Source organism: Cervus elaphus, chromosome 10, assembly GCF_910594005.1.
Source record: "Cervus elaphus chromosome 10, mCerEla1.1, whole genome shotgun sequence".
Lineage (NCBI taxonomy): Eukaryota > Metazoa > Chordata > Mammalia > Artiodactyla > Cervidae > Cervus > Cervus elaphus.
Window position 1 is genome coordinate 39195956 of NC_057824.1, and position 19874 is coordinate 39215829.

General features: G+C 56.2%; 1 protein-coding gene across 7 annotated transcripts in view; it reads left to right on the plus strand.

Moving 5' to 3' along the window:
* LOC122701544 (katanin interacting protein) overlaps window positions 1–15440 on the plus strand; it is a 228563-nt gene extending 213123 nt beyond the window's left edge. For all 7 annotated transcript variants that reach the window (XM_043914569.1, XM_043914575.1, XM_043914573.1 and 4 more), the window contains 9 exons: window positions 2472–2637; window positions 5929–6086; window positions 7535–7599; window positions 9144–9254; window positions 9949–10088; window positions 11933–12034; window positions 12600–12760; window positions 12909–12997; window positions 13522–15440. In XM_043914569.1, coding sequence (XP_043770504.1) covers window positions 2472–2637; window positions 5929–6086; window positions 7535–7599; window positions 9144–9254; window positions 9949–10088; window positions 11933–12034; window positions 12600–12760; window positions 12909–12997; window positions 13522–13580 — 1051 coding nt within the window. In that variant the 3' untranslated portion in view covers window positions 13581–15440. The remainder of the gene's footprint in view (window positions 1–2471; window positions 2638–5928; window positions 6087–7534; window positions 7600–9143; window positions 9255–9948; window positions 10089–11932; window positions 12035–12599; window positions 12761–12908; window positions 12998–13521) is intronic.
* Window positions 15441–19874: the final 4434 nt, after the last annotated feature.

Sequence of the window (19874 nt, forward strand, 5' to 3'; positions counted from 1 at the left end):
GGGGGCTCCCGAATCCTTCTGTAAAATAGTCTCTCATAGCTGCCTTCCTTTCTGATATGACAAGGAATCCCAGGTTCCTCTTGTACATGTATTATCCCCAGTATGGGATCAGCCATTTCTCCTAGAAACCCAGGCTCCTTCTAGTGGGAAATGGTATTTAGAGACCATAGTCTAGCCACTAGGGATGCTCATTGCACAGTCCTTGTTTCTAGGATTTTTTGTGGACAGAGCTAGGAAGTACCATTTATATATTCTTGAGAATTTCCGCTAGGGAATTCCCTTCACTGTCAGCTCTAAGCGCTTCAACAGGTCTCTCCACTCTCAGAACTGGGCAGTAGTTCTTCTTTGGAAGTGGCCCCATTTCTAGGACAGGGAGGTAATTGCTTTTGGAAGGAAACAGAAGGTTCTCTAGTGGTAGACCTCAGCCAGCTTAATTCCACAAACACCCCAGGGTTAAACTGCTGAATTTCCTCAGTTCTAAGATGCCAGCAGTTGTAAGACACACCATCCATCAATTTAATAACAACCTTTTAGAGGAAAAAAAAAGAAACATTACCTTCTTGGATGAACACTTTGCTTGTAAGATTTATTCCAAGTCCAAAACTTTAAAATGTAAAAAGGAAAAGCAAAGTTTATCTTAAAATCTAGGAGGGACTTCCCTGGCGGTCCAGTGGTTAAGACTTCGCCTTTCGGTGCAGGAGGTATGGGTTCGATCCCTGGTCGGGGATCTAAGAGCCCACATGTCTCTCAACCAAAAAACCAAAACGTAAAACAAGCAATATTGTAACAAAGTCAATGAAGACTTAAAACAATTAATAATAATAAATTAGATCTAGGAAACATGGCACCAGCTTCAAAGTCACCTGGAAAATGGGAGAGTGAGGGGAGGGGGATCACCCAAGAGACTGAGAGGTGGGTTCCTATCTCCAGGGCCAGGCCTCTCAGTGGAAGTGAGACCAGGGCTGGGGTCAGGGCTGAGGTATGCTGGACAGAATTGGGAAGGATGAGCCAGGGTGGGACTGCAGTGTGGGCCAGCTGGCAAGCTCTTTTAGAACATGATGGGGCTTCCCCACTGGCTCAGTGGTAGAGAATCCACCTGCCAATCAATGCAGGGGACACAGGTTAGATCCCTGGTCCGGGAAGATGCCACACACCAAGGAGGAACTGAATCGGCGCGCCACAGCTACTAAGCCTGTGCTCGGGAGCCTGGGAGCTGCAACTACTGAGCCTCTTAGAGCCTGTACTCTGCAACAAGAGAATGTGCTTCTCAACCACAATGAGAAGCCCGCTCACTGCAACTAGAGAGCAGCCCCCGCTCTCCGCAACTAGAGAAAAGCCCGCATAGCAACGGAAACTCAGCCCAGCCGAAAATAAAATTATTTTTTAAATAAAGAACATGAGGGTGCTGGGGGCTCCCGCCCAGTGGTGGGCAGGCTGCCCTGGGCTACCCAGGCTGTGTGACTACAGGCCAGACCACCTCCCTCCAGAGGCACCTGCTCCTGCTCGTACTTGTCCCACGCCAGGAGCTGCCAAGTTCTCCCTAGTGCTTTAGTATCTTTCTCCTCCAGCACAAGGAAGAAGGAATAGAGTTCTTTCAAAATGTACCATAGAGTCAATACAGCATTTTACAGAAAGCTGGGGAAATAGAAATTGTCACTTCCTGTCCCCTCTGACAGAAATGTATTTTTCATTTTTGGTAATCTCTCTTGATCCTTGTCCTCATTTTACAACATTAAAACCAGTGCTCCTGCCATCCCATAACCTGGCTTTTCACTTTACTGCATCATCCTCATGATGATCATCTTAATTACTGTATAGATTTACTGAACCTTTCCCTCTTTCAGTGTTGGTTTGTTTGTTGCTAATGTAAGTAATATCTGGGTACAGATGGCTTTCTGACATGTTGAATAAACTTTTCTTAGGAGGAATATTCTAGAAGTGGGTTAAAGAGTCCTGAAAAATAATATATTCCCCACCCCCATCCTTTTTAAAAGCCTTGATGATCGCTTCAGTGTATCTTTAACAGCATCTAAGTGTTAGTTGCTCGGTGTGTCTGACTCTTTGCGACACCGTGGCCTGTAGCCCACCAGGCAACTCAGCCCCAGGCAAGAATACTGGAGTGGGTTGCCATTTCCTTCTCCAGGGGATCTTCTCGACCCAGGGACCGAACCTGGGTCTCCCACATTGCAGGCAGATTCTTTACCGTCTAAGCCACCAGAGAATCCCTTTAACAGCACAGGCTGTTGTCTCCCCCAGTTTCTTGTTTTGTCTAACTTCACAGATAAGTGATGACTCCTCATTGTTGCTTTGATTAGTCTCACCTCCCCTTCATAAGCCTGCTCCAGCCAGGCTCGTGCCAGGCAGGGGCAGCTGTCGTGGTGGGGAGAGGAGTGGGTGCCGACCCCGCAGTGTGAGTTCTCCCAGCCGACCGGGCTGCCCTCAGCTCTCCCCGCCTTCCCCACTGAGCACAGGTTAATTGATGGAGCCAACATCACAATGGAGGATGAGCATATGTGGCTGATCCCCTTCTCGCCGGGGATGGACCACGTGGTCACGATCCGCTTCGACAGAGCCGAAAGCATCGCAGGCCTTCGCTTCTGGAACTACAATAAATCTCCCGAGGACACCTATCGAGGGGTAAGCCGGGGAACAGCGGCTGTGCTCGGTCCACTGTCAGAGAAACAGCGTCTTGATGAATGGCTGGTGTGGCTGCCGGAGAGGAGCATAAATCCTCCAGAACTTTCCAAATGGAGCTGGGGGAGGTTACCGCCGGGGAGCGAGAGAGCTGCTGCCGTTTCCTTCTTTTGCAAACAGCAAATGCAGGCAAAAGAGCCCAGGGCAGACTCGGGGAGCTGCAGCGCCTACGTGTCCTCTGGGGGTCCTCAGCGGGCCCAGCACCCCCACGCACAGTGCCTCCTTGCACAGCCCTGTTGTTCTCCAAGAGATTTGGGAGCCAGGCCTGGGCTGAGAGCTTCTCACACCTAGTCATTGCACTGGACCCGCATCCCAGCCTCTGGGAGGCAGGTGTTATTACCCCCATCTTTCAGGATATTGAAAACCGAGGTTCAGAAAGGTCCAGGCACTCACCCAAGGTCACACAGCTAGAGGCCCAGTCCCCATGTGCTGGGCTTGGTTGCCCACACTCTGATTTCCACATCGTGTTCTTCTCCCGCTGGGTGTGGAAAAGCAGGGACCTCTGTTGGCTTGTGGAAAAGAGTTATCAGGAGGTGCCCCCTTTCATGGGCTTTTCTGACTGGTGTGCACATGAACCATGAGACAATTGTCCCCTCCCACTACACAGACATGATGACGACCAGGTCACCTAAAGTATGGCAATGCAGTTAGGACCCTGAAGTCACCAGGCTCTGCGTCTGAGTCCCTCCCCCGCCCTCGGCCCTTACAGCTGTGTGACCTTTGGCACACGGCCTGCCTTCTCTGGACCTCAGTTTCCTCGGCTGTAAAAGGAAGAGGACAAAGACGCCTGCCTCTACCCCACAGAGGTTGACAAGGCCAGGACCTGGCCTGTGAGGCTACTCTGAGCCCATGTCTGGCTCCTCACCACGTCCAGGGCCTCAAGACGCTGGTGATTTATCACAGTGGAGTGAGCAGTCCCCCTTCCACCACCCACTGCCACCTCCTTCAGGAGCCTCGGCTCCCCGGAACATGCAATTTACAAACCCCCCGCCCGAGGCTGCCCTGGTGTCTTTGTAAGCACACTCTCAGGTCAAGCGCGTATAAAATGTCAGCTATATTAGCATTAAAAAACATTCTTCTGCCTCATCTCGTGCCTCTGGACCTTGGCCTTCCCCTGAGTGAATCCGTCTGTCCAGTTGAGCTTCCACAATGCTAGATTTACTGCCTGGAAACACTGGGCCTGGGGCCCCGCTTCCCAGGAGTGGCCCCCACCAGCTGCAGTGCCCGTGACGAGTGGCCACCGTTGGGAGGGTGGGCCCCATCTGAGAGGGCACAGCCGGGCTGCAGTGGGATGGGAACTCTGGCCCCCTCCCTCCCTCCCTGGGAAAGTGTGCCTCAGATGCCTACCCCACAAGACGCTCCTGGGCACCCTGGCTCTGGGCCCCTAGCATGAGGTTAGAGCCCAGCCTGGCACTCTGGGAGGTGAGCTCCATAGCCCGCCAGGGTGTCCTTGGGCAAATTGCTTGGCCTCTCTGAACTCTAGCTTCCTTCGCTGTAAGATGGAGGTGATAATTAAAGCTCCCCCTGAGGGAAGGAATGGGGGTGCTGAAGAAGTCAGGGATGCTTCCTGGGGGAGGTGGTGATTCTAGAAGAGGGACAAGGGCTTCCTGGGCCTCAGCTTCACTTCAGGTGGCTTTCTCCACCGGGCAAACCCTGGCAGTGCTAGACTTACATCCTGCCTGCTCCAAGTCCAGCAGAAGAGAGAACTCCTCTTTCCAAGCAAGCCAGCAAAACCCCAGGAGCCATGCTGATTGTTCTAATCGAGTTTCATCTCTCTGAACCAATCACATGGCTAAGGGGTGACAATTCTCCATTTGGCCAGACCTGGATCACAGGTCCAGCCCTGGGGCCTGGGCAGGAACCTTGAGGAAAGCAAAGTGGAGGTATAGTGACAGGTTTGGGGTTGCCATATCCAGCCGTGCCTGGAGCTAGCCCTCTATACCTTTTAGGTGTATACACCCTGTGACTGACTAGGAAGTGACAGTGAAAGTCGCTCAGTCATGTCTGAATCTTTGCAACCCCATGGACAATACAGTTCATGGAATTCTCCAGCCCAGAACACTGGAGTGGGTAGCCTTTCCCTTCTCCAGGGGATCTTCCCAACCCAGGGATCAAACCGGGGTCTCCTGCATTGCAGGCAGATTCTTTACCAGCTGAGCCACCAGGGAAGCCCTGACTGACTAGGGGGACCCCCTAAATGCTGAAGGAATGAAGGGCCCTGGGGTACATTGTAATCCATGAGACCCAGGACAGGGCGCCTTTCTTTCTGCACAGAGAAGCCTCTCTGTGTCTCCCAGGGGTGAAACACCCTCAGTTTGGTCAGCAGCTGGCCGTTCTGCTAACCACGAAGGAGCCCTGATTCCCCTTCCCTGCTCACCCAACATCACCCCTGCCCAGGGTACCAGAGCTGAGCCACCTCAGGCCCTGCCGTTAGGCTCTGACATTGACTGGTTGGTCGCAGCCCTCTGGCTGGCAAAATCTGGCCTAGAACAGGGGGACATGTTGGTCCAGATCCAATCAATTCAGCAGGCTCTCAGTAAGCACCTACTATGTGCCAGGCCCTAAAGTCGATGTAGAGATCATCCAGTCAGAGTCTGCCATCAAGGGAGACACAGAGACCACCCAGGACACAGCTATGGGGTACATGCCCTTAACAGCACGGGCCAAGGGCTCAAGAAGGAAAATCAGGAAGGGGTCCACTTCTGTCCCAAGGGAAAGGGCTAGGAGAGGAGAGGAGGTGTGAACAGGGGGTGGAGAAGGATTTATCTAGGCAAACACCGGCCCACTGCGTGCCAGGAACTGTTCTGTTCTAGAGACTTTATGTAAGGTGGCTCCTCATTGAACCCATTTAACAGATGAGGAAAACTGAGGCAGAGGGGTCGAATAACTTGCACAGCTACTCACGGTGGATCCCAGAGCAGCTGAGTCCATGCCCTTGACGACCCCAGGCCTCTGCAGCTGAGTAGACCAGAGAAGGTCTATATGTGTCCTCCGTGGCAGGGCCCTCACCCACCTACTCCTCTGCTGTCTGCCCAGTGCCTGGCACAGAGTAGGGATGGCAATTGGAAAGGAGCCCCCTGACCAGGTGAGGTCTGGTCTGGGAGGAAGGCCTGGGGGGCTCCATGAAGGCCCTCGGTCGTAAGTGGCAGCTACCAGGACCTCCAGACACATCAGCGCTCACCGCCCTCCTCACACCGGCTCCTTCTCTTCAGCCTTGTATTTTTCGTTTGCTAGGCCAAGATCGTCCACGTCTCCCTGGATGGCCTGTGTGTCTCCCCTCCCGAGGGCTTCCTCATCCGGAAGGGACCAGGCAACTGCCACTTTGACTTTGCTCAAGAAATCCTCTTTGTGGACTACCTGCAGGCCCGACCGTTGCCCCCGCCAGTCCAGAGGTGAGTGGAGCGGCTCCCCAAACGGGCCTTCCCAGCCTACCGGCCCTGGCTTTGCATCAGGCTCTGAAGCCTGTACCTAAAGGGCTTTGAAGTGATGATCAAACACATTGCTTTTCAACTTGGCCAGTTTTCTAAAGCTTAGCCAAGCCTCTCCGGAAGCCTGGGGATGTACCACCTTGTCTGAGGATGTTTGGGTTTCTCACAGTTTTGAGTGTTTGAGATTTTAAATGCTTCATTGGGCTTCCTGCTGGGAAAAGAGGCTCCAGGCTGCCTAGATTCCAGAAACGCCCGCTGGCCGATTCGTCGAAGGGCCTTCCCCGTCTTGTTTCTGTGTTCCTGATTTAGAAAGATTCAGAGAGGAAAACGCAGCCTAACATTTCATGGATTCACTGGGACTGCTTGGCCCCAGTCTCAGCTGCTTTAAGTTCCTAACAATTTGTAAATGCCACGTTAAGTTTACTCATTTAAGCCCCCTGATGTCCAAATACCAGAGGCCAAGCTCTCGAAACAAAAATGAGTTTCCCTCTACTGTAGCTGGCATCACTCCAGGGGCCAGATACTGGGAATAGTCACTTAATTACAACATTGCCCTTGAAATTGAAGAAAGCAGGCCAGAGCCGGAAGTCACTGGCGGTGGACCAGGGAGAGAAGCCCTGCAGGGAGGAATCTGGGGGAGGAGAGAGTCTGCCTCCTGTGTGCCTGCTCTGAGCCAGATGCTTTGTATTCATCCTTCAGATAATCCTTCCAAACCATCTTTGAAGCAGGGGTTGTTGTGCCCATTTCACAGATGTGGGAACTGAGGCCCAGGCTACTGAAGCCACTTGCTCAGGATCCGCGAAGCCAAAGCCTTCAGGGCTCTCCCCACCTCCCAGCCTCCTCTCCCTGCCTGTCTCCTATCCCACCCCTCACCCCCGACTGGCTGCTTTTTGGGGCAAACACCAACTGCCCAGCTCCTTCCCACCAGCCTTTGCTCTAGATGCTGTTCGTCTTGGAAGGCTCAGCTCAGCTGTGACTCTTCCCATGGCTGCTTTCTCCTTAGCTCAGACATCACATCCCTGACCAAAGCCTGGGGTAATAGCCTGCCCCCTCCCAGCACCACAATCCGTTGGTCCATCGTGGGTCTCAGCTGTTAGCATAGCGTGGACTTAACCTTGTTCGTGAAGGGACTGAGGTCGAGTGGGGTGGTTCAGAGCGTGGACCCCGAAACCAGACGACCTCGGGTCACATCCCACTTCTGCCACCTCCCAGCTGTGTGACTTGAGCAAGTGACTTCACTTCCCAGCTCCCAGGGTTGTTGTGAGGATTACGAGTCAAACCCGAGGGGACGAGCCTCCCCCGGTGGATGGAAACTCCGTGTGAGCAGAAGCTTCTCTGTCCCTCCCCGTCCTCCCGGGGAACAACTGACCAGCGACTCGGGCCACTACAATCCTCTGCTTCTGTGTCTGCAGGCTGGACACGAAGAGCCTGGAGCGGGCGAGCATGGACTATGAGGCGCCCCCGATGCCCTGCGGCTGTATCCTCCTCCTGTTGGTGTTTAGTTGCTCAGTCGTGTCTGACTCTTTTGAGACCCCATGGACTGTAGCCCACCAGGCTCCTCTGTCCATGGGATATCCCAGGCAAGAATACTGGAGTGGGTTGCCATTTCCTTCTCCCGGGCATCTTCCCCACCCAGGGATCGAACCCAAGTCTCCCAAGTAAGGAATCTTTACCACTGAGTCATTTGGGGACTCCTCCTCCTGCCACCCGCACATTGCACATCGCAGGCCCTCGGGGCCAAGCCCAGAACCCAGGGAGAGGGCCAGGCCCTTGGAGCTCCTTGCTGGCCCTGGGGCGGGATCTGGGCTTTAGCTGCTGCCCTGGGTCTCAGCCAGGCCACAGCCGAGGCAGCAGAGCCCATGCAGGGAAACTGCGGAGAGGATGGGAGGGCTCCCAGGTCCTCAGGGAGACCGGTGCTTCTGGGACTGGGGTGGGCAACACGAGCTCCAGACCCCACTCCCCTGCTGGACTGAGGTTCAGGAGGCAGCAGCCAGGACTGTAGCTGGGAGGGGCCAGAGAAGCGGGAACCCACCCAGGGATGGGGCTGGGGGCTCTCCTTGGAACCAGGCAGGGAGGAGGTGAAAAGGGAAGGAGTCATAGCTCAAATGTGCTGGACCATTTCTGCCGCCTGGCACTGTTGGCAGTGGGTCGCTTGTATGAACCTGCTGTGTTAGCCCCGTGAGGTGGGTACTGCTAGCATCCCCATTTCACAGCAGAGAAAACTGAGGCACAGAACAGTTAAGTAACTTGCCAGCTCACACGGCTGGGAAGAGGTAGAGTCAGGTTAGTGAGCACAGACAGCCTGGCAGTCTCATTTGCCGGATCTCCCGGGAAAGGACCACCTCTGATTTACAACCCGGCCCCCGCCCCCGCCCTCCCAGAGGATCACCCTCCCACGCCTGCTCCTGGGGGTGCTGGGAGCCAGTGGAGGGCAGGGCTGCGGGAGGGCTGGCACGTGGGATGCAGTCAGCACCAGGAGGGGGTCACCCTGGCACAGCCTGTCCCCCCAAAGCTGTGACACTCCCACAACCCGCCTTGCTGTTTATGCCCTCCACACTTGAAATGGGTGGAGGAAGGAACAGGCACTCTGATCTTGTCATTTTACAACCAGGGAAACTGAGGCAGGAGGTGGTTTATGAGGTCTGGTCACTGTTCAGTCCTATACACTGAGTTTGTGACAGATGCTTCTCCATCCTGCCAGCTCCCTGAAGGACACCCTCCCTGCCTGTCACCCTGTCTCCTGGGGCCTGGAGAGAACTTCTGAATTCTTCAAACACACATACACACATTCATATGCTGTTTAAATGAAAGAAAATTTCATGCCACATACATTTTGATTGACTTTAGTCTCGGAGGGGAAAAAAATCATTTTTCTCTCTCATTCATCTCTATAAACCAAAAAAAAAAAAAAATATATATATATATATACACACACATATATATATCCCTGTTATCTTTGTAATTGTCTCCCTCTGTTCTCCAGAAAATTAAGCCTGTTTTTTCCTTAATAACATGTTCCAGTCATTTTCCAGTTTCAGCTCCTGACCAGCTGGGGTGACCCCTATTACATCGGTCTTACCGGCCTGGAGCTATATGACGAAAGAGGAGAAAAAATCCCTCTGTCAGAGAACAGTATCCTTTCTAGGCAGAAGGGGGGCTCCAGCCAGATTGCAGGGAGCACGGCGGGGCCCGGGGGAAGGAGCAGAATCCTCAAAGGTAGAGGGAAATGTCCCTGTAGGAACCAGACCTGGAAATTAAAAATGCCACGGCTGCTGCTCAGTCACTCAGTCGTGTCTGACTCTTTGTGACCCTATGGGCTGTAGCCTGCCTGGCTCCTCTGTCCATGGGATTCTCCAGGCAAGAATACTGGAGTGGGTTGCCATGCCCTCCTCCAGGGGATCTTCCCAACCCAGGGACTGAACCCAGGTCTCCTGCTTTGCAGGCAGATTCTTTACCAGCTGAGCCGCCAGGGAAGCCCATAAAAGTGGCAGCAACCCCTTTTATTCGGGCCTCCAGCAGTTCCATGTAACCCATGTTTTCCAGCCTGCTGTCTGCATACTTTCCTCTCCTTTCCTTGAAACCGGCCACCCCTCCACCCTCACCCCGACTCCCCTCAGCCTCTTTGCCTTCCTTTTCCCCCAGAACATGTCTAATTTGGCTGACACTCCTCCAGCTGCCCCGAGCAGCAGACAGCGGCTCAGCCCACCCCGGTGTCCCCCCAGGCCACGCCGTCCGCATGATGGGGGCTGGCGGCCGCGAGAGGGGCCCACAGTGCGTGGGGCCGAACACACTGCTTTGGGTTATGACAGCTTAGAGGCGTCCTCAGATATCGCCGCCTTCCCAGACAGCGTCAACTCCCTGGAGGGTGTGTGCGGGGACGTCCGGACCCCTGACAAGCTCATCGACCAAGTGAATAACACCAGCGATGGCAGACACATGTGGCTGGCCCCCATCCTGCCTGGCCTGGTGGGTTCCGCAGGCTCCCAGCCCTGGGGTGGATGGGGGGCTGGCGGGGGTGTGTGGCACTTTCTGTCCCCAGCCTCAGCGACACATCTTCCTTCCAGGCCAAGTTAACCTCGAAACAAGTCAGAATGCCCGGGGGCTGCCAGGAAGGCTCGGGTCTTTGCTAACACATCTTCCCGGCCAGAGGTGTTTCCCTTTGCTCTGGGGGTGCTGATTATAAGCGGACACCAGGGAGATGAAGGGCCAGGTGGGCCTCTGAGGCCAGGCGCCCAGCGCAGCAGGCCTGGGGGCATGGGGAACCCTCCGTCCCTGTGAGCCTCCCTCTCCAGTTCTCTTTCCCGTCTCTGCTTCGCGCTCCTCTTCCATCCAGCCCCAGCCTCTCCACATTCCTGATTTCTGCTCCTTTTTTATGTCACCGGGTACCTGGCTCCCACCTTGCCCTCCCTCTGTCCTCACACCTGCCTGGTAAGCTCTTCCAACCCACCGACTCGGTCTCCCAGATCACAGACTCTACAAGTGGTCCCACCCATCCTTTTGCTCCAAGGCCTGATGGCGAACCTGGGGTGGGCCTTTGCTCATCTGGGCCTGGTCGATGGTGGTAGCAAGGGAGGCGAGGGGCTACGCGGGATGGGATGGGGCGGATCGCATCCCCCAGCCTCTCAGCCACGGGCCCAGATGCCTGGGTAGATGTGCAGCAGGGGCTGGGGTGCCCACCCCTGTGACCCATGGAGGGAAGACAAGGGGTACATTTTCCTCTCAAAACCCTCCCAGGAAGGGGCAGCACCCCTTCAATGTTCCGTCAGCTTCCCTTGAGCAGAGGCTGACCCCCCCAGCCCGAGCCCCACCACTGCAGACAGGAAATGCTTAGATCTATCAGCCTTCACACCTGGGGCTGCAAACTGGTGGCCCCTAGCCAGTCCAGCCTTCGGCTATCTTGACCTTGACCAGCAGACATTTGCCATTCTTTCACACGAAGAACTTTGGGTGTGGGGGCAATCTCCCCACCTGTCCCTCTTCCAGCTGGACTCAAATATTTGTATCCAGTTGAGTCCTGTGGGCACTCATTTGGAAGCCCCTCATCTAGAATGTTTCCATGGTACAAGCAGAAGACTGACTCTTCCCGTATCCCCCTACGTCATCTTGGGGCTGAAAGCCAGGGCCTGGGTCAACGCTAAGCCTGCAGCCTGTGGCCAACACTGAATTCTATTTGCTTTACCCTATCTTCCCACTAATATTTGAGAGTCTGTGTTGGGGGCGGGGAGCTGGTGTGGGGCTCTTGGGTCCTACTTTACTAGGTGATTTTTGCCACTGATTGGGACACCCCCCGCCCCACTACCCCACACCAGAGGTTCAAAGATCTCTGCTGAAATTAACCATCGGCACCTTCCCAGCCAGTCAGCAACGCTTTTCATTTGTGATTCAGGGAAAGGACAAACAGGGGTCAAGGCTGTGCTGGTTGCTCCGGGGGTGGGAGGCATGCCTCTTGACTCTGGAGTTGGGGGCCATCGCCCTTGGCCCTGGGAGTCCCAGAATGACTGTGTTTCTGGGCCTGACCTGGAGGAAAAGGAAGGGTGTCCCTGATTCTCCGTGGGCATTTAAATGAGGGCCACGCCAGGCCCAGAAAACAGGCCCTTCAACAGCTAGCTCAGCGGTTTGTTGCAAACGCAGCCACACGTGACCTGACTCAAGATGGGCTTCGGGGAGATGAGAGGCGGCGAGAACCCCACGCCCAGCAGCCCCGGAGCAGCCCAGCCGGCCGACACGGGCCCACGCCTGGCACCCCCCGGCCCAGCCCCGTGCCTCTGTTCCCAAACATGCCTGTTTGAATTAGTTCTTCCCTCTGACAGGTGAACCGGGTTTATGTGATTTTCGATCTGCCCACCACGGTGTCAATGATCAAACTGTGGAATTACGCAAAAACACCACATCGAGGGGTGAAGGAGTTTGGCGTAAGTACTTATTAGCTGGGTTTGGGGAGATAATTATGCTCGTTGGTAATTAGGCCGCCAGCAATTATCATTTGTCACAGTTTGATTTACTTGTCGGCTGCAACCTTAGACACAAATGCTGGGTCCTCAGAGGCAGGGATCTATGCCATCATCCGTCCATGAATTCAAAGCCTTCTCCGAGTGATTTGAGTCATCACCCCGAAAAAAACAGAACATGGCTTTTCTTTCATCTTTTCTTCTCGAATCATTAGTGGTGCGGGGGGTTCTTCCTACCAGGAGGGCGACTCAGGTGGGGAGAATCGGGCGGGGTGGGGTCCTGGGGGTCAGAGACCCGAGTTTGCCTCCAAGCTCCGGTTTAAGATTTGAGCCCTTGGAGCCTCAGTATCCTCATTGGCAACGTGGGGCTGATCCAGGTGCCTTCCCTGGTCATCGTGAAGATTTGAAATCACAACACGGGCTGGGTATGTAGTAGGCGAGCCTCTGGGCAGTGATGCCCTTCACTCGAGGTCACGCGTGGGAAGGAGGAGGGCAGTGCTGGCCCGCAGCCCCTCTTCTGTCTGTCCAGCTCCTGGTGGATGACTTGCTCGTTTACAACGGGATCCTGGCCATGGTGGGCCACCTGGTCGGGGGCATCTTGCCCACGTGTGAGCCCACGCTGCCCTACCACACCATCCTCTTCACCGAGGACACAGACATCTGTCACCAGGAGAAGCACACCGCCATCAGGTGCATCCCCCCCCCCCCCCGCCACCGAGCTGGCCCTATGACCTCCCCTCCCCTCCGATATCCCCCTCCGCCAGCCCTAACGGGGAAGGATGGCAGAGACACGCCATCTGGAGCCGGAAGGCACCTTCTGGCTTTTCCCTCCCCGCAGTAATCAGGTAGAGGACCAGGACGTGCAGATGATGAATGAAAACCAAATCGTTACCAACTCGAAGAGGAAGCAGAATGCAGCTGACCCAGGTCAGTCTCCTTCTCTGCTTAGAGCACCCCTCCCACCCGGTTTCCAGGGTTCGGTCGAAACAGAGAAGGAGCTGGCATCCTTCACCCTCAGCCCCCTCTTCTCCACCCGGGAACCTGCCCGGGGAGCTGTGGAAGGGGTGATGGGGTCAGAACCCTGGGAGTAACGTGGTATGCTTCTCGGAAGCCACCAGTACAGAGGGGAAAGAGCCATTAAGGGCAGAAGCGCTGTATCGAGAGGGTTGGCCTTGGACCATGGGAAACCCGGAGAGGATGCGAAGGGCAAAGGCTTCCCGGAGAGGGGATGCTTGAACTGGATCCTAAAAGACGCACAGGGCTGGGCAGGCAGAGGGAACAGTGTGGCCGAGCCTGCTCCGAGCTGGAGGCTGCTGGGGAAGGAGACCAGGTCTCCAGGGGCCTTGAATGCTGAGACCCCGGGCGGTGTGGGTTTCACCCCGGGGGCAGGGGGCAGCCCTTGGGGATGGAGGCTGGGTAACACTGTTTCCTCTTGTGCTACCCCTCCACAGCCTTACGCCCCAAAACCTGCATCAGCGAGAAGGAGACAGCGAGACGGTGGCGGTGCTGACCGGCGAAGGAGCGGGGCTGGTCCTCTCAGCCAGGACGGGGCTCTGTCACCAGCCCCCACGCAGTACCTGCATCCCCAGCCTCAGGCATTCGTGTGGGCCCACCCAGACCCCAGACCCCAGACCAGGGAGGGCAGAAGGGAGCTGCAGCGTGGAGGGGCCCGCTGGGGAGAAGGGACTCGAGGGGTGAACGGCCCTGGGAAACACAGGAGTTCAGGAGGAAGATGGGGTGTGGTGTGGTCTTCCGCTGGCCGCTGCAGTCCTGGGGTCAGCACGGGGAGCCCAGGGACTCCTGGCTCCGTGACTTTCGAGTGAGATCCCACAAAGCAGGGCCCGTCAGAGGATCCGTGGGCTCTGCCTGACTAGAGGCAACACAGTAACGTGGCCTGGGGAGGCCTCCCAGCCAGCCGCCCCAGGGCCCGGAGCATGGCTGAGCCGGGTGGAGGAGACGGGGCCTCAGACCCCAACTCCAACAGGCGTGGGGCCCTGCCTTCGGAGGCCCCCACTTCCACCCCATCCCTGCCTCATCTGGGGGCTGGCAGAGCTGGCCGGGAGGGTGGGGTTCTCCCCTGGACCCCTCCTGGTCTGCTACCACCACTTCACTCATCCCAGGGCGGGGGGCGGTCCCAGGGGGTCCCACCCAGGCCCAGTGGAGAAGGAGGGATCCTGTGAGGGTCCCTGGTCATGCAGAGTCTCTGTCGTCTGGTTAAGCCTGAGAAGGGATCGAAACTGAGGAACTGAGGGAGCTGAACCCACCCGCCACCCTGAGTCAGCCCCGTACCCCCGTCCGGCACACGGGCCCCAGTCACTGCAGTGCTGCCAGGCCGACGGGACAGGCAGGCAGCGTCCTACCCCAGAGGGCCAGGAGGGCCCATCCAGATGCCCTCTAGATGCCAGGGCAGGAGGCAGAAGACCAGTGCCACAGCCCCACCCTCAGCCCCAGAGGCCACGCCCCCTGCCACTTGAACTAGCCTAGAGGGTGGGCGGACTCCCTCTGTCTGATCCAGGCTTTTCTCCCTTTCCATCTGTTCTTGTCCCCCTGCGTCCTGGGCCCCAGGCGGTGAGGCTCTTTTTGCCCAGGGGTCCCCAAGCCTTTGCCCTCTTCTAGCACCTTCTGGGCAAGTTGGACATGTGCCTTGCCCCCACCAGCCACGTGAAGCCCAGATCGCATCTATTTTCATCTGTGTAACAAGCTCGGATCAGGGACCTCATTGGTTTCCCAGTGGTGGGTAATTTCTCGTTCCAAATATTAATCCGTTGTTTTCCTGGCTCCCGGCCTGGCCCCGCTGCTGCCGTACTGTACTCCAAGTAGGTTCCTATGCAACCAAAAGCCCCAGCAAATACTTTATGAGCTTTGCAGCTTCAGCCGAGCAGCTATGCAAATGCGCTTTTCATTAGGAGCGTGGGGCCGGACATGAAGATAAGGAATTGTTTCTCCCAGAGAAGATCCATCACTTCAGTAGCTTCCAAGCCCCCAGCCTCTAGGCTCACCTCACCCTCCCGGATGTGGCAAGTGCCTCCACCTCTGGGCCTCCAGACTTCCAGGAGAGCTGCCGGGGAGTCGGAGGCGGGGGGTGGGGGGGGTGGCGGTTGATCAACTTTTAGTGACCAAAACGAGTACCTTGGCTTTAAAGGGAGCCCACCCTTCCATCCCTGCCCGAGGTGTGTGTAACAGGTCAGATATGTTTGGGAGATCACACAAGCACCACACAAATTTGCTCCCAGGATCTCAGTTGATATTTATAATAATTGTACCATGCAAGTTAGGAGGGGAGGGGGGGAAAAAGCTGTACAGGCATTAACTCTAAAATAAATTTCTATTTTTTTCTCTTGCAAGATCAATAAAAGATGTTATTAAAGAATATGGTCTGATGAGCTAGATTTGGGGTCGGACAAGAGGGAGACTGCTGCCTCCAAGAACGGACTGAGTCCACTGGAGGCCGGCCGCTCCCTCTTCCCACCTGCAAATGGGGTCGTGATCCTGGCCAGATAATAGGTTTACATACGGTTTACAGTGGCTATTATTCCCAGGTGGCGCTAGTGGTAAAGAACGTGCCTGCCAAAGCCAGGAGACGTAAGGAACTCAGGTTCAATCCCTGGGTCAGGAAGATCCCCTGGAGGAGGGCCCGGCAACGTATTCTTGCCTGGAGAATCCCATGGACTGAGGAGCCTGGTGGGCTACAGCCCATAGGGTCTCAGAGTCGGACACAACTGAAGCGACTTAGCAGATATGCCTAGAACTGACTCATTTCACCCGCATTCAACCTTGGGGGGTGGGTATGATTATGATGCTCCTTTTACAGATACAGGAACTAAGGCACAGAGAGGTTGAGTAACTTACCCGAGACACTCAGCTTGGTGAGCTATTAGTCAATATACAAGTCCTGAGATAACCACGGGAGAGCTGGGGTGAAATTTCCTGGACCCTGGGGTTTCCCTTCAGCATGAGTGGATCCCGAAAGTACAGCCCTCAAATGCTTGATTGCTGGCTCCTCCTGCAGCTCCCCACCCCCGCTTCCTTTAGGGGTGAGTATCAGCGTCCAGATAAAGCGGCCCCCGAGGGGGAAGAAGGTTCAGCTGAGGGGACTAGGGGTCTAGACTGCAGCTCAGTTGCCAGCAGTTGTATTGGGGGCTGGGTAAGGGGGCCCTCTGGAGACCCTCCCTCCGTCTATTAAACTGGCCAGAAGGGAAAGGGCTTCTGTCCCGGCTGCATGTAGGGATAATGGCTGGGCCTCTACTGGACCCACCCCACCCCCGGCTCCCCTCTGAGTTCCTGTGGAAACAGAGGGGCCCTAACCTGCCAGGCACCCTGGTACTGCCGGGGCTTATGTCTCTGGGCCAGCCCTGGAGACTGTGAATGCGGGCCAGCCCTTCCTGCATTCCAGCCGTGGGCTGGGAGGCCGGCCGAGCATCCCAGCTTCTAAGCCTTTCTAACCACCAGCCAGAGCTCTGAGCCTGAGTCCCTGTTGTTCAAGGGCCAGGCAAGCAACACTAGGGAGCAAAGCTGGCCTTGCAGAACCTGGTCAAGAGAGCAGCCCAGGCAGCTTCTGCAGCTCAGATCCCGGGGTCCCGCCACCCCAGATCTTCAGAGGGTTTAAAAGAAGCCAGGAATCCAGGTGTTGTATTTATTTTTAATGTGAAATCTAACTTTTAAATGTTGGCTCTAAGTTAACAAACATCTAGTGAGCCAACTAAATCCAGTTACAGGTCCTATGTAGCTGACCCCCCACCACAGCTCCCACCCCAGCTCAGCATGAACATTGGCCCCCACTTCCTTCCTGGCCCCCCGGGGCCTGCAGTCCCTGACCTGAAAGTGGAAGTATTAGTCACTCAGTCGGGTCCTACTCTTTTTGACCCCATGGACTGTATAGCCCGCCAGGCTCCTCTGTCCATGGGATTCGCCAGACAAGAAGATTGGAGTGGGTCGCCCTTCTCTCTTCTCCAGGGGATCTTCCCAACCCGGGGTTTGAACCTGGGTCTCCTGCATTGCAGGCAGATTCTTTACCGTCTGAGCCACTAGGGAAGCCTGAAGTCCCTGATGCAAGGCTCCATGAGTGCCCGGGGCTGGTTCCCCCCAGTCCTTGCCTTTCCAGGGAGGTAAAGAGAGGGAGGGGACTATTCTTGGCCCCGCCCCTCTTGCCCAGGGGGATCCATAGAGTGACCTTAGCGGACTGAAGCTGCAGTTCCCACCCCCAGTCTTCCTGGAGAGCAGAGGCCTTCCTCTCCCTCCACATCCCGCTACCCTTCCCATTCCCTGGGTCCCACCCCAACCCTGTAAGCTACAGGGCTATAAATCAGCCCAGAACTGCAGCTGTCAGGGGCTCGGGGGCCTGGTTGGCACCCAGGCGTGGCTGCAAGGAATGAATCTTGGCCACAGCTGACAAGAGGGTTAAGGAAGGGCAGGCAGAGTCTCCCAGGGGAGCCTCCACTCGGGCCTCTGTACCCTGGGGACCCGCCTTCTCTGACCCGCAGCGGGAAGGACCCGATTCTGTCTGTCTGTTCCTTTGGCTCCAGCACCGGCACCACGACCTCAGAGGGTCCCCCAGATCCTGCCAAGGCCATTCTGTAGCCAGACCAGTGGCCGCTGCCCCCACACTCGGGCACATTTACTGAGATGTTCTGAGTCCCTCCCCAGACCTCACCTCCCACCCTGCCTAGAACAGCTTGGTCCCTTCCCGAGGCTCTAGCACCTCCCCTTTCCCACCACCACCATCACTCAGCCGCACCCTCAGCCTCCTCGGGATTGGCTGGCTGCACTGGTCTGCCAATTCCTTGCTTCTCTGGAAAAACTGGAAGCCGTGGCAGCTCTGGTCCTGTGTTAGCAGATGGTCCCAAAAGCCAGAGCTGGCCCCGAGCCCAGGCAGCGGCTCCCCAGTCACCACACTCGACACCCGCCCCTGTCGTCTAGCGCTCGGCCTGCTGCCCTCCCCCATCACTTCGCGCTTCACAGCCCTACCAGCGTCCGAGTTGGCACCCCGAGACAGAGGCAGGTCATTTACGTGGAGGAGCAGGAGGGGACCAGGTGACCCTGCTTCCCGGCCCAGCAGGGATGGGCCCCACCCTCCTGCACACACAGAGGGCTCCCCTGGGGCCCAAGGACTTGAGCTTCTGGTGTCCAGACAGGGAACAGGCCCAGGACAGGTGATGGGGGAGGTAGCGGGCCTCCGCCAACGGGCTGTGTGTCCCTGGGTACTTGGGGCTGGCAGTCAGGACCTGGACCTCTACGTGGCAGTCATGGTAAGCCTACCACTTCCAGGCTCCCAGCCTCTGGGAAACTGTTCCACTCACACACACTCCTGACAAGGAGGCAGGCTTAAGCAGTCATCTTCTGTGATAATAACAGAAGTCAATACAGGGACTTCCCTGGTGGCCCAGTGGCTAAGACTGCGCTCCCAATGCAGGGGGCCTGGGTTCGATCCCTGGTCAGGAACTAGATCCCACATGCCGCACCTAAGAGCCCACACTTTGCAACTAAAGATCCAGAATGCGGTGACTAAGACCCAGTGAAGCCAAATAAATGTCAGTCAGTAATACTGAGCTCTCACCTGACCTGGATGCTCTGTGGGTTCGTCACTGAAGCTGCGTATCATGGTTAGGCACAGACTTCATGCTGCAGGTACCCATTTCCCAGCGAGTTGGTGATGGAGAGCGACCTGGGGCCGCCTGGCCGGGACTCCAGTCCAGACCCCACCACCTCCTAGCTGCCTGAGCAGCCTTACGCCCATGCCTCCTCGGCTTCCTTGCCCAGGCCTCAGGGTACCCGCCACACCTGCTCCTCAGAGTCACTCTGGGCATCCTTAGGGGCATCTCCTGGGAGGCAGGGCACACTGGCTGAGTTCCACAATGGCCCTTCATCTTCTTGTTCAGTCTCCCAGTCGTGTCTGACTCTTTGTGACCCCATGGATGGCAGCATGCCAGGCCTCCCCATTCCTCACCATCTCCCAGAGTTTGCCCAAGTTCTTGTTCATTGCATTGGTGATGCTGTCTAGCCATCTCATTCTCTGACGCCTTCTTCTTCTGCCCTCAATCTTTCCCAGCATCAGGGACTTTTCCAATGAGCCATCTGTTTGCATCAGACAACCAAAATACTGGAGCTTCAGCTTCAGCATCAGTCCTTCCAGTGAATATTCAGGGTTGATCTCCCTTAAGATTGACTGGCTTGATCTCTTTGCTGTCCAAGGGACTCTTAAGAGTCTTCTCAGCACCACAGTGTGAAGGCATCAATTCTTCGGCTCCCTGCCTTCTTTACAGTCCAGCTCTCACAGCCATACGTGACCACTGGAAAGACCATAGCCTTGACTGTACGGACCTTTGTCGGCAGAGTGATGTCTCTGCTTTTCAATACGGGAGGAGGAAATGGCAAACCACCCCAGTGTACTTGCCCTGAGAACCTCATGAACTGTATAAAAGGCCTTCATCTTACAGGTGTGCAAACAGGTTTCACAGCAAGAGTGGCCTGGGGGCTGAGATGGGAGGCTGCTCAAAAGAGCAGTGTGGCCTTCCTGATTTTCCCGGATACCCCCCAGCCTGGGCTGGCTGGTCCATGAAGAGCGCCAGCCTTAGAGAGTGGGTGCTGGCTCCCTCCTCCGCCAGCTCTTGCCCTGTGGAGCCCCTCCTTCGCCTCCTATCTCTAATCCACCCTGCCTGCACCCCTCCACCTGACATCCACCCACCCACCCTGGAAGTTCCAGGGGAGGGAGGGCCAGGAGTGTTCGTAAAAGGGGGCTTGGTGCTCTGACTCACCATCTTGGCCTCCTGGCATGGAACTCGTCCCAGGCAGAGGCCCCTTCCTGCTC